This window comes from Primulina tabacum, chromosome 4 (genome assembly GCF_025594145.1).
Source record: "Primulina tabacum isolate GXHZ01 chromosome 4, ASM2559414v2, whole genome shotgun sequence".
NCBI lineage: Eukaryota > Viridiplantae > Streptophyta > Magnoliopsida > Lamiales > Gesneriaceae > Primulina > Primulina tabacum.
In genome coordinates this window covers 1,582,655-1,596,899 of record NC_134553.1, presented here as the reverse complement: position 1 = coordinate 1,596,899, position 14,245 = coordinate 1,582,655, and the positions used below count along the sequence as shown (strand labels likewise).

The following is a 14,245-nucleotide window of genomic DNA, read 5'->3' as shown; positions in this document are numbered from 1 at the left end:
ATTAATATTAATTCACAATACTTGTTGGTATTCATTAAATAACATGTGAATAATTTTTGATATCATCCTCATTAGTATTCATCCACAACATCTGTTGGTGATCATTCATTATACTAAGGACTATTCATGTATAATAATCATTAATATTCATTCACAATACTTGTTGGTATTCATTAAATAAAAAATGAATACTTAATTTGATATCATACTTGTTATTGAGTGATTTGTGTTGCTGACATACGTGAAGCCAAAATATTATACCTAAATTGGTACTCAAAGTACCTAGTTCGAATCAATAGATATTTTATTTGGTCTTTTAAATACCCTTATTCCATTATTTGAGCATTTGAAAAAATAATAATTTAAGTGACTTTCGTCGGTAGCATCATGAAATCAAAAACAAATGTATAAATTGGCAGTTAAAGTACCTAAATTGAGTTAGCGGCCAGCGGGATACTCAATTTGGCCTCAAAAATACCTAATTCGTTCCAACAGATACTTGATTTGGCATCGTAAATATTATATTCCATTATTTTGATACGTAAAAAATATATTACGAAGTTAATGTCGAGTGGCTTTGTTGGTGGCATCCGTAAAGTCAAAATATAATATATAAAAATTAGTACTAAAACACTTAATTTGAGTAAGTGAGTACTAGATTTGGCCTCATAAGTACATAATTCGAGTCAATAGATACTTGATTTGGCCTCGTACATACCTTTATTATGTTATTTGGGGATGTAAATAAATATATTACAGGTTTGATGTTGAATGACTTTTATTGGTATCATCGCGAAGTTAAAATAATATACCTAAATTGGTATATATAGTACTTAATTCAAGTTAGTGGATACTTGATTTGGCCTCAGAAGTACGTAATTTTAGTCAATATGTACTTGATTTGACCTCGTAAATATCATTACTCCATTATTCGGGGATGTAAAAAATATATTACACAGTTGATGTTGAGTGACTTTTATTGATGGTATCGTGAAATCAAAATATAATACCTAAATTGATATTTAAAGAACCTAATTCGAGTCAATAAGTAATTGATTTAGCCTCATATACCTAAATCGAGTCAATAGATACTTTATTTTGTCTCATAAATACCCTTATTCCATTATATAAAAAAAGCTATATTGTGTTATAAATATGAGCCAAAATATTTTAATCATACAAAGTAACATATCATCGATACCAAATATCAAATTAATGATATCATCATTATTAAAAAAAATTAATTATATTAACATCATATCAATTATATAAAATAACAAATTATTAATACCAAATATCATATTAATGTTACATCAAATTAATTATTCTAACATATAAATGTCAAAACAATTAAGTGATCATACTACGCTGGTTTCATTCAATCAACTATATACTTCTATTTTCCCAACTGTCATCAAGATAAAACACAAATTTTTTAGCATTCAATACCATTAAGCAAATTCTTCTACTATTAACTTTAATTGAATCATTAGTAAAAAAAACACATAAGAAAATAACGTGTATATTGAGTTAAGAAATGAATAGATAATAAATTGTCAAATATTCAAGGCTAAAATAGTAAAATGATCATTTGTCGAGAGTTAAAACACAACATAAGTTGGTGTCGAGGACGACAGAAATAAAAAAAAAAAGAAACACGTGGATACTGGAATCCTAATCAAAATTGGTAAATAAATGTATTTTTTACCAATCAACCTTATTCATGGGAATAAAATGTCGGCCAGGGTCAATGTGTCATTTACATTTTTGTTGACCATTTCAAAATGAGGCATAAGCCATAATTAATAACGTGCATATAAAAAAAAATCCACCCTCTCTCTCCTCCACCTTCCTCTGTTTTGTAAAGAAAATCTAAAAAAATCTATTTCCCCATTGAATCAATCTATTCCATTCCTTTGCCTGCCTGTACGCTTACCTGTATCTCCACCCCGCTTTTTCTCCGATCTCCCTTAATTAATCTTGAAAAATCCTGCTCCCCATTTTCATATATTCAATTCTATACACACAGGGTTGCGTACACGCTCAGATTACAACCAGTGGAGAGGGAGGGGAAAAAAGAAAGAGGCCCATAAATTTCGGTGGGTGCGATTTTCTTTTACGGCTTTCTTGTTATTGTAATCTGATTTTCAAATTTTCGTTTCTTTTTCCGCTGCTCTTTCTCTCTCTTATCTTTGTGAATTGTGGTTGTTTATTTTTCTAGATCTCTGTTTTTGTCTGTTCGTCTGCGGTGATTGTTTTTGGGTTCTTTGAATTGTTTCTTTTTGGTATATTTGACCTACCCGTTTTGGTGATGGATGATAGATATGTTCTAGGGCGTGGTTTGGTGGTAAGATTGTTGATTGAAATCATCGAATGGGTTTTCTGAGATTGTGGGTTTTTTCATTTCTTTGAGGAATTATTTGGGGCGATGGTTTTGGTTTCAGTTTTTGGATTGTGATCATCTTAGACCTGAAAATCTGATTTGTCGTTTGCCTTACGTTTACCTAGGACCAATTAATATATTTTAAATCCAAGGGCGGTTCAACGTGTTTTTTGGTGAACTTGTATCTATCATATTCAGATAAATTTAGCATGAATTTGATTTTTCCATCTTCTGGTCATTGGTCCTGTATATATCTGTGTTGGGAGTAGATATGTAAAAGGAAAATTAATTATAACGTGCTAACAGTGAAAACTCGATAATGGTGTGAATAAATGCCTTTAAACATTACAAGGAATCCTTCCCATATAGGTCTTTCAGCTAGTTTTCATTGAATATTTTGACTCTACACGAAGTTTAAAGTATTCCTCTATTTTTTTGCAGTAATCAAACCTTAAAAGAACTTTTATATTTAAAAAATCCTATGCTGCTGCCTAAATTTATAATGTTGATTCACTGTTTGGCGATGAACCTTGATAAGAATTTTATAAGTGAAATGAGGTTCCTGTGGCACGTCTTTGCCTGCGGTAGTATGGATTTTACAATATGATGTTGGTATATTCACCTCGTAATATTAGCTTTGTTTGGCTAACATTTTAGGCTCATGCTCCTCCTCCTGGTTACTTTGTACACTTGGAGAACAGGAGTGCTGAAGACGATCTTTATTTGAGAAGAACAACAAGGATGCGTAAGTGGCTTTGTTGCACATGTCATGTAGAGGAAACGTACGACTCACGTGAAAATGAGCACCTGAAGAGCCCAAGGACTCACGCTGATGGCAAGTTCTTATCTTTTCATCCTTATTTCCTACCGTGAATGGAATGAAAATTACTTTTAGTTATTTTTCTGATGATGCCAAATTTGAGAAACTGCTGTTATCGTTGTTGATGAAAATGTTGATAGCTGCACTCAAAGGGATGAACTCAGTATTGCACATGTAAAATTGATCGTGCACTTCTTCACTAATGTTTAATTATCTTCTCTTATAACACTTATCTCTTGGTTGCGTTTGGCATCGACAACTCCATCTGTGTTGTGCAAACATCAGGATATCAAAGAGGCTCGAAGGCATCAGCTCCTGTGAAACCTGAAGTTCAGAAGTCTGTACCTCCGATTGAGGTTCCTGAATTGTCTATAGAGGAACTAAAGGAGAAAACTGACAATTTCGGGTCAAAAGCCTTAATTGGCGAAGGATCTTATGGAAGAGTGTACTTTGCACAGTTAAACAATGGCAAGGAGGTTGCTGTCAAGAAGCTTGATGTGTCATCTGAGCCCGATTCAAATAATGAGTTCTTGACTCAGGTATGCCGAACTTTTGTGAATTTCATGCACCCCTGAAGATTCTGTTTCTCTCTTTCTCTGCATGATGTGTGTTGACCCATCGGCACGGAACTAATATCTCCCTAGGTTTCCATGGTGTCAAGATTGAAGAACGAAAATCTTGTTGAATTGCATGGTTACTGCGTGGACGGCAATCTCCGTGTCTTGGCTTATGAATTCGCTACTATGGGATCTCTTCATGACATCTTGCATGGTATGTAGATAAGATTGCTCTTGATTTGGTTTTGGACGTTGTATGAGAACCAAGAGAACTTTTTTTTATCATGCTTGCATACAGGGAGGAAAGGAGTACAAGGGGCACAACCTGGTCCTGTACTTGACTGGATGCAACGAGTAAGAATTGCTGTTGATGCTGCGAGGGGACTGGAATATTTGCATGAGAGAGCACATCCTTCAATAATTCATAGAGATATCAGATCCAGCAATGTGCTTCTGTTTGAAGACTACAAAGCCAAGATTGCAGATTTTAACCTTTCAAATCAGGCTCCTGACATGGCTGCTCGCCTTCATTCTACTAGAGTTCTTGGAACCTTTGGCTATCATGCACCAGAGTAATCTTTCCTCACTCATTTTTATATCATTAAGTGATTCTGATGTATATGCATGTATTAACGTACAGTCCTTAAATTTCACCTTAAATCATGTCTTGAAATCCGATTTGATATTTACATCTAAATTTAATTTGCCAAGTATAACTGTATAAGCATGGGTTTCCCTCGTTTTTTGATTGAAGTATCACAGTCTGTAGGATGTTGAGATTGAAAGAGTTGACTTGATCTCATTTTGAATCAACTTGATAGGAACTTGGTTGTTGGGAACAGAAAATAGTTGAGTAGATAATTGCTCATGCATCATTTTGATGGTTGATATGTGGTGCTTGATATTCCTTTTCAGTATATACACTGACATACCCCTTTATGAATTCCAAGAGTGATGGGGTGAAATGTTTATATTGCATTTTAGGAAACAATGTTTCTGTCCATATTTGTTATAATTTTTTGCATTGTCTCATGCCACTTGAAATGATTTTCTTTGATATGGGTTTCGTGAGGTGTATGTTCCTTTGAGACTAAATGACCTTGTGATAGCTGCATTGAGCCTGAAGATTTCTTTAGATAGCTTGTGGGTTATGAATCTGGTTTTAGTTAATCCATGTGGTCCTCAGTTCACATTGAAAATGGTGCATATTTTTTTCTTTATTCTAAAGTTCTGTTTATATTGTATGTGCGATAATAGGGAGAGAGGGACAACTTTTTTTTTTGCATTTTATGAAGTCCCCATTAATATAGTGCTCTTTTTGACTTGGCCTAAATTTGTGTATAACCATCTGTTTTTCTTGCATCTCTCAGAAATGTCATAGAAGCTCATCATAGGACACATTTGGGGCCTGATAAGCAATAGTGTAATTTCTAGACTGTTATGCACAAGTTTTAGTTTCACATTTTTCTGTTAACATGTGTGAAGAGTACAGTACAACTGCTGTATCTTAAAAAAACAAGTATCAGCTGCTTATAGTGGATGGTATCAAAACCATCAGGTGTCTTGATGTATACTAAGCGGTCAACAGAAATATTCTGTAGATATGTTCAGCTAGAGACTAAAATTGATGATAATGCTAATGTTAGAACTTGTTGCTTTTCTTGTAAAAACTCCTGAACACTTACAAGTTCTGTTCTCGAAGACATCAATCCACTCGAATCAAACTCCCTCTATCGTTCATAGATCACCGAGGATATTAATTCATTCGAGGCAGTATTTTCATGGTTTTTTCTTGAACCTTTTGCAGATATGCAATGACAGGGCAGTTGACTCAAAAGAGCGACGTGTATAGCTTTGGTGTTGTTCTGCTAGAGCTCCTGACTGGAAGAAAACCTGTTGACCACACAATGCCTCGTGGACAGCAGAGTCTTGTTACTTGGGTAATTCGTTTAAGTTTATTCTGATCTCCTATCCTAAGTTTCTGATGTAATCGTACACATTTAAAATGTATTTTCTTTATACTTTTAGGCCACTCCAAGATTGAGCGAAGACAAAGTGAAGCAATGTGTTGATCCAAAGCTTAAGGGCGAATATCCTCCAAAAGGAGTTGCGAAGGTGGTCCCCTATATTTTGTCGGTTAAACAAATAAGAGGATTTATTTATGTTTATGAATGAATTTTGTATTTATAAGAAAGAAATGTAGAAATTTAAATTGCATGATTTTTTTTGGCCATCCAGCTTGCCGCTGTTGCAGCATTATGTGTGCAGTATGAAGCTGAGTTTCGACCAAATATGAGCATTGTTGTGAAGGCTATGCAGCCACTGTTGAAGTCGTCTGCCCCTGCTCCGGAGATTTAGTACCGTTGCTTGTTGTGTTTGAATTCTTGTGAGTTTTGCACGGAGCTGTTCGTATTAAAGTTCTTGCTGAAAATCACTAAATGGTTTTTTCTTGGATTTGAGACATTTTGTATTGTTCTAAATGACTTGGTTGGGCTTGTTTAGTGCGGTGGTCTGCCTGTATTGCATTATGGCAGTGATGTCTTATAAATCCTCGACGGAATATGGAATTGGATGCTCTCCCGAGAAAGATTCTGCTTTTGCTTTCAGATTTTAAATACAGACGATCTGTTTTTATCGTTATTTACATGGTATTTTTTATTCTCTTCTACTTTTACTTCTGATTCTCATTTTGGTATCTTTTCCGACATCTCATAGAAATGGGATTTGGATTTTGAGAAAGAATTGGATTTAGAAATCATGGATTTAGAATTTTTTTTGGTGTTTGGTTTGAAATTTAGAAATCTATTTCTTGTTTGGAGAAAAAAAGATTTGAATTTGAAATTTTAAAATTTTACTAAAATAATTTTTTATCTTTTACATATATGATTTTTAAATCATATTATTCACATTATTAAAAAATCAAAAACTTAGAATTAATATTTTCACATACAATTTCTGTTATATATTTGTGTTTTACAAACTACGTAAACTTTTATATAATAAATAATAAACTATTATCAGTGAGAACAAAATAAATTAATCAAACATAAAATCTAAATATTCAAATTTAAATTCAACGAAATAAATTATTTCAAAATTAAATATTCAACTACATCATAATTTTATAAATAGAAAATAAATTATTATTATTAATAAAGAATTGTTCAATCTTCATAACAACTAAAGTATGAGTAAGTCTTTTGTGAGACGGTCTCACGAATTTTTATCTGTGAGACGGGCCAATCCCACCGATATTCACAATAAAAAGTAATACTCTTAACATAAAAATTAATATTTTTCATGGATGATCAAAATAAGATATTCGACCCACGAAATTAACCGTGTCAGAAGAGTTTTTTGTGCTAAACTAGATTTTAAGGATAAAATATGGAAAATAAAAAATTAATAAATTCAACATTGAATCTAACCAAGAATCACATCCTAAGTTTTATTCTAACAAATCAAGGCATTGTTAAATCTTAAGATGAATGGTCCATTTTCCATGACAGCCAACAAAGATGGTCATCACGTGGAAGTCCCAAGAAAAATCAGCTGCAGTTGGATTTGTAATCAGGAAATCAGTTGCTACAAAAACAAATTTTTTTTTTCAGTTTTTTCAATTCAATATATATCTCTTGGCAGCGACATTTGCTCTGTTCAGTGACATCCACTACTTTAGCAATTTGCAAGGGTGTAGCATTCAAACTATCAAGTCTCTTATTCAGATCATCAGATTTTGATATTTTTTTCTTGTCATTCATAGATATAACATTTGTGGATGATTAACGAGGAATGAAAGTTTGTTGAAAGTTTTAAATATGAATATTTAAAAAAGAATAAGAGCAAAGCTAGAATATAAAATAAACCTGATTGACGATTGCAATAAAAAATCCAATGAACTGACGATGGGAGATGAATGTTGTGGTTTATGAAGAAAGAAAGTCAATGGAAGAAAAATGATGTGAAGAGAAAATAGAAGGGATAAAATTGAGAAAATAAATATTTGAATGTGTTTTATTTGTTTGAAATCCAAATCCTACCAAATCTTATCAAATATGAAGAGATTTAAGCCAACACAATAAAATCCTAGAAAATTTCATGAAATTCTTCAAAATCCGATTTTTTTTTTCAAATTCCATGAAACCAAACAGTAAAAACTGGATTCACAAATCCAAATTCCCCCAAATCCCATTAAATCCAAGCTTCCAAACATTGAGTATTTTGGCACTCATCTTACATATTTTTTTTTAGACAAAAATTTGTGTGAGACGGTCTCACGAGTCATTTTTTGTGAGACAGATCTCTTATTTGGGTCATCCATGAAAAAATATTACTTTTTATTGTGAATATCGGTAGAGTTGATCCGTCTCACATATAAATATCCGTGAGACCGTCTCACAAAAGACCTACTTTTTTCATGGGTTGTGATTTTCAGTTTTAGAATTGATAACATGGAAGGAAATGAGATAATTAATTGGTCAAGAAATCAAGAAACAGTTCCTTTTCTAAAAAAAATATCGAATTGATGAGCTTTTCTGTAATCGGCAACTCAAAGCTTAAACCTATATTAATTTCCTAATAAAAAGAAAAAAGTGCTTAAACCTAGAAATCAATCAATCACAAAAAACTAGAAATCATGTTAATTCCGAATCTCACTATGTTGGGTCATTCCACACAATAATATTTAGTCCATAATTATTTACTACCACTAGACACATGCATATATAGAAGATAGACAGACCATTCTAGTGGGGATTACCTTGAATTTTTAATTCATCGTACACATGTATTCAAGAAAGTAATCTTGAGGTAATGTCCAAATTTCTCTTCCCCAGATCTCGTGACATTTACTTAATTCTATTGAAATCCATTATTATTCGTAATTTATCTAAATTTTAGTACAAATTCATATCGATTTGTTGTTACTCTTGAATTATGGTTGTACTATGAATTCATCCTCTATGAGTCATGTAAATGATCCAAATCAAATCAAATAGTATCGGGCTTGAGCTTGGCTCGTTTAAGATTGTTTGAGGCTCGAGCTCGACTCGAGCTCGATTCGAGCTTTTATTATCAGGCTCGAGCTTGATTTGTTTTGAAATTACCAAGCTCGGGTAAAGCTCGAGCTCGGCTCGTTAAAAACTCGTTTAGCATATTAATTAAGCCGGGCTCGAGCTTGATTCATTAATAGCTCGTTTAACATGTTTAACAAGCCCGACTTGAGCTAGACTCGTTTTTAAGCTCGTAAAGTATCGAATTGAGCTCGAGTTTGAGCTTGATTCGAGCTTGTTAAAAATGAAATATATCTATAAAATAATTTTAAATTAGACATAAAAATGTAAATTCATTTATAAATAGCCAAAACGACACAAATAAGAGCTAAAAAAACATAAATCAATATATTATTGAACATTCCAAAATAATAAATCTAGAATATCCATCATACACTGATATCACAATATAAATAACAATGACATAATTTCACCCCTTTAATACTTCAACTAAGTCTGGTGAGAAAGTAAGGAGGACGTCAGAGAATCTATTAAAATCAAGAATTACAAACTCATCTCCAATAACAACTAGTCAAGTATCCTACAAAGTCCATAATAACATTAGTACTAATATTTTTATTTGTATTGTGTTCAATTTCTTCCATTGACATTACTATTAATATTTTTATTTGTCAACTCAACAAATGAACCAAGCTCAAACTTACGAGCAACCTAAACGAGTCGAACTCGAGCTTCCGAGCCACCTAAACAAGCTCGAGCTCGCGAGCCTATTATCGAACATGTTTGCGAGCTCACGAGCCGAATATCTTTAGAATTGAGCTTGGTTTGATTAAATTTTCGAGCTCAAAATCGAGCTTGAGCTTGAATTGATATGATTAACAAACTAACTCAAACAAGCTTTGAATCGAACCGAGCTTTGAATAGCTCGCAAACGGTTTGATTCATTTACATCCCTATCTAGGCTTTATCGATGATTAACGATTCTCAGGATTTTGAAATGCAGTCTTCTACTTATTTTTACTTTCAGAACATTTCTCTCTTACCAATTAGTTAGCTTTGTTATTTTTCTCCTTTACTTGCATATGCATCATGTATGTCTATTGATTTGTTCAGAGAGATCACCTTTTGAATTATGTTGTTCCTTTTTTTTTTGGTGCATTGTGTGAGGGATATCTCAAAAGACTGATACATGCAAATTCCAACAAACAAATATTACACACGTACATCCATCTAAAACCAAACTTGTATTTTCAGAACAGGTAAAACAGGCAATCAGAGCAACATAAATCCTTGTCTCTAAACGATAAGCACATGCACACAATTGAATCACATGTTGCTCCTCTTCTTACAATATATATAGCTGAATTATAGAGACTCCATTCAAGAGGAAGACTTATAGGATGGATTAAAAGCAATCTGCTCGCCACAAGAAAGCACTTCATGGGGACCTGCCTCCTCACGCCCAACTCCCAACAAGTCGAGATAATATAGGTAATGAGATATCAAAACATTCATGGGATCAATCTCACCTTGCCCGCAAATAATATCACCGTACAAAATATTCATCGTGGTGCCAAACCCTGGAACTCTTTTCTCCATGGTGTCGTTTTTTGTGGGTTTCCAGTTTCCGACAAAAATGTCGTGGGCTGAAGGTTGCCCCTTTTTCTTCCGGGTCATCCACATCGACATTGCAGCCATGAAGGCTATTGTGGCATTTTGTTCCAGGTATTCAGGATGGTTCAACAAATCTATCTTCATATCTTTACCTAGCTTTCCATAATTATAGTTCCTGCAAACAAGAAAAGATGTACTTATTAACTATCATTTAGACGATTTTTAAACAGAATTTAAAATATGTTTAAGGTCATGCTGGAGAGAGTTCTGAATCTCGCATTAGATACAGAAATAAAAACAAGGACCAAAATGGCAGATTCCAAATGATACTCCCCTGCAGTCTGGTCGTGAAAGATATACAAACGACTTTAACCATGCAGTATACTTCCCTCTTATCTTGGGTCAATCATTTTGCTAAGTGAAGATACATCTGAAACAGTTGCTAATAGAGCCCATAAAGCAGGCTTGGTAATGCATGTGGGACCAGGACCTGACAATCATGACGAAAGAAGTTCTGGTGGTGACAAGGGAGTATCCGTGCTGATATTGGTCACAGCAAGACTAAGAGAATCAACCACTCGAAGATGTAAGCTCCCACGTTTTCATTGGCTCAACGGAGAGGAAACCGTAGTTAATAGAAAGTGTTCATAGGTTCAAATCCTAATTGTCTGGAAAAGTTCATAATCCCCTTTAACAATCTCGGAAGAAGATAAAAAATGAGGCTGTAAAATATACAACGTCCACGCCAATTTTGACCAGCTTATAAAATAGCATGTCAGCAGCTCTTCTAGAATCTAGAATAAAACGTTTCATATGTAAATAAAAATGTTCCCATTAAAAAGTTTTTTGTGACGTTTTTTTTATAAAAAAAAAAACAGCTTGTTCATATATTAATGTCTTTTCCAGCCAAAATCTGAAGCTCATGTTTAAATAAGCTTCCAAGACATGGTTGTCCGGAAAAAGCTTAGCATGGCGCCCCTCACAGTTGTGGGTGTGACTAAAAATCCAACAGCCACGAAAAAAAAAAAAAATAGAGCCATTAAGCCAGTAGTCAACTTCAAGAACTATAAAATAAATGGAGCGAATGAAAAGATCCCATACCAGTAGATGGGAATAGCACCACGACCATAGTATTGTGCTCCAGGAGCACACGGATACTCATATTTAAAGAAATCATCACAATAATCTTGACTAGGACTCATTTCCTTGTTGTAGCATAGGCCCCAGGCCAGTGGTCCACCTGTGGCCACTCCATAACCACCTGCATTATAGTTTTTACACTCATCACCACACAAAGAACAGGCAAAATGCAGTCAAAAGAAATTTATCTAAAAGATAATTACAATTACATGAGTAAACAATCTTATATCCTTTTCTACAACATAATTTCCATCCAACGTGCTTTATTTTTGATAATTTTTCAGTGGATTATAAGAAACTAGGACAGCCCTCAATTCAGACATCCATAGTCGTATTGTCCAGTATCCTTACCAATGAACTCTGACGCCCTGAAATACATATCTGCTATGCTATTAGTTTTCAGGTTCAGTTAATTAATGTGCCTAGCCATGTGTAAGTATGGCCTCTACATAGAGGAAGGTTTTTTATTTTAAGTCACACAAAAATACTAGTCAAAAAATTCTAAAAATTATTATTTACACAAACAAAAACTAAACCAATTATTACAATCGGTATTAGAGTCTAAAACCAAAGTGAATAGGTTTCATTACTGCAATGTTTGGATCCAAGATAGAGCTGTGAAAACCGAAAAAGAAAAGAAAAAATCATGAAACTCTCTGCACTGTATTTTCATTTCAAGAAAAATCAACCTTATAAAAAAATCGTTACTGTGATGAATAAAAAAGGAATGTAGTTAACAAATTTTAGTAACATGTAATTGTCACAAAATTTCCTCCAATTTAACTACAGTCTATTCCTAGGTGTTTACCATAGATGTTTTGGACCCAAGCATAGCCTGAAACAAAGAAATTAATTAAACATTTTTCATCACTGTTATTAAAATAAAAAAATAAAAAAAGAAGCTCTGGCACCGCATAAAATGTTAGCAAAACTTTAGAACTATAAGAAAGAAAACCTAAACTAGTTCGCTCGAGAAATCATTTGAGATAAATTGAATCTGAATGGAGTAAAAAACAGGAATTAGTTGACAGCTGATGGATGGCAGGGTAAATAAATGTATTTTTCAGGTGAAACTTACTTTGTTAGAAAAATTATATATAAAACTCACTGCTTCTGATCCATCCCACCAGTCCACTGCAAAGTATCATTCTTTATTTTGGGTGCCGGTTGCATTAGAGGAAACATTAGTACAATTTGGGTATAATGGAAGAAAAATCCAAAGATAAATAAATTAAAAACTGCTGAAGCATAACCATCATCGCCAAACATGATAGCATTCATTTCTCGATCTCATTTTAGTTTTACCCGTCTTACTCAATAGAATTCAGTAACTTGAAATGATTTTTCAGGTCAACGAAAATAAAGCTTTCAGTAAGTTTCAGATTATTTTCCTTGGCAAGATCTGGATAACCGTTGCTTTCGAAACGCACGTCAGAACCAAGGTGAAATTTTCACTCAGAATACACACAAAAAACAAGATTTTTTGAGTCACGCCCAATCAACAGCAAGCACGACCACAGATGAAAAAGTGAGTAAAATGCAAGATGAAAAAACTAATTCAATTCACTAAATATAGGGAAAAAAGTAAATCGATCCAGCCGAATAACTCAATATACTAAATCGGCATAGAAGAAATAAATGAGAGAGCTCACAGGTAGTCTTAGCGCCGACATGGCCAAGAAAAGCAGCGAGTTCCTTCATCTGCATAAGCTTCCCACCGGTGGTCCCAAAGCCTAACGGCTGATAAACGGAGGAAGCCAGGATGAAAGATCTGTAATCCCAGAACCCAACGGCGTGAGCGACGGGAGAATTCCTCTTGGAGAATAGATTCTCGAACTGGTAGGTCTGAAATAATTTGGAAATGGTCTGATTGCAACAGTATTCCGAGAATGTATCGCATTCCCATCCCTGCTTGCACACCCTCTTCCCGCCGACCTTCTTCACGATAATCTCATCCTCCGCATGCACCGTGCAGACACAACAACCCACCATCAACGCAACCAACATTGCCGCAAACCCTCCATTACCCATCATCCTTAATCGAATTTTTCTCCCCTGAAGACGATATGAAGCTTTTAGAGTGGTTTTCCAAGGCACCGCTTGTGAACAGAGCAGAGGAGATGTCGCTGTCGTGAAATGGAAGTATAATAACGAAATCCTGGAATGGACGGTGGAGATGCATTTAGTGGACGGTGAGGATGTGGAGTTACTAGCTGGATTTGGAATCAAGCAAAGCGAAGGACTAAGGTCTGGTCAAGTTTACCGACACCTACCTTACGCTAAATAATGAACTTTTTATATATTTATAATATTACGTACTTTATTTATCTGATCAATATATTTTATTGATTAATTATTGACCTTCGAAGTTTACTTTGAGTACACCAAACATAGTGACAAGTTTTGTGTAATATGCTTAAATTAAGAAGACAGAGATATATATGAATTGAACATCTGACTTCTTGGTAGTTGTTCGTCATACCCTACCATCTCGACTACTCAATAATCTTATGTTTTTATTTATGGTACCAATTTGTAGCTATCTTGGTAAAATAATGCTAAAAGTTTTTATTTATGATACCAATATGTAACTATCTTGGTAATATAGTGTTAAATGTAAAACGGATATATATTACAATGATATTTATATTAATTATATCATTAGATTTTTCTATAATATTATGAGATTTTTTTTATATTTAAAATATCATGTGATTTT

General features: G+C 33.9%; 2 protein-coding genes across 2 annotated transcripts; one reads left to right on the top strand and one right to left on the bottom strand.

Annotated features, from left to right (window-relative positions):
• Nucleotides 1-1,834: 1,834 nt before the first annotated feature.
• On the top strand, nt 1,835-6,404 carry LOC142542252 (PTI1-like tyrosine-protein kinase 3). Its single transcript, XM_075648780.1, has 8 exons — nt 1,835-2,099; nt 3,041-3,218; nt 3,489-3,742; nt 3,848-3,974; nt 4,059-4,332; nt 5,568-5,700; nt 5,789-5,875; nt 5,999-6,404. Exons 2-8 carry the CDS (start codon nt 3,125-3,127, stop codon nt 6,116-6,118), a joined length of 1,089 nt encoding a protein of 362 aa, XP_075504895.1. The 5' UTR covers nt 1,835-2,099; nt 3,041-3,124; the 3' UTR covers nt 6,119-6,404.
• A 3,593-nt stretch (nt 6,405-9,997) lies between these two features.
• Nucleotides 9,998-13,659, bottom strand: LOC142542251 (chitinase-like protein 1). Its single transcript, XM_075648779.1, has 3 exons — nt 13,179-13,659; nt 11,488-11,647; nt 9,998-10,561 (listed from the first exon to the last, which is right to left on the bottom strand). The coding sequence occupies exons 1-3, from the start codon at nt 13,558-13,560 to the stop codon at nt 10,153-10,155; spliced, it is 951 nt and encodes a 316-aa protein (XP_075504894.1). The 5' UTR covers nt 13,561-13,659; the 3' UTR covers nt 9,998-10,152.
• Nucleotides 13,660-14,245: the final 586 nt, after the last annotated feature.

Bases quoted from the DNA above. Each gene is read 5' to 3' on its own strand.
- LOC142542252 (XM_075648780.1), top strand. From the start codon at position 3,125: ATGCGTAAGTGGCTTTGTTGCACATGTCATGTAGAGGAAACGTACGAC. The intron at 3,975-4,058 runs GTATGTAGATAA...GCTTGCATACAG, and splicing joins TCTTCATGACATCTTGCATG to GGAGGAAAGGAGTACAAGGG. The intron at 5,701-5,788 runs GTAATTCGTTTA...TTATACTTTTAG, and splicing joins AGCAGAGTCTTGTTACTTGG to GCCACTCCAAGATTGAGCGA.
- LOC142542251 (XM_075648779.1), bottom strand. From the start codon at position 13,560: ATGATGGGTAATGGAGGGTTTGCGGCAATGTTGGTTGCGTTGATGGTG. The intron at 11,648-13,178 runs GTGAGCTCTCTC...ACTATAATGCAG, and splicing joins TGTCGGCGCTAAGACTACCT to GTGGTTATGGAGTGGCCACA. The intron at 10,562-11,487 runs GTATGGGATCTT...TCTTGTTTGCAG, and splicing joins GGTGCTATTCCCATCTACTG to GAACTATAATTATGGAAAGC.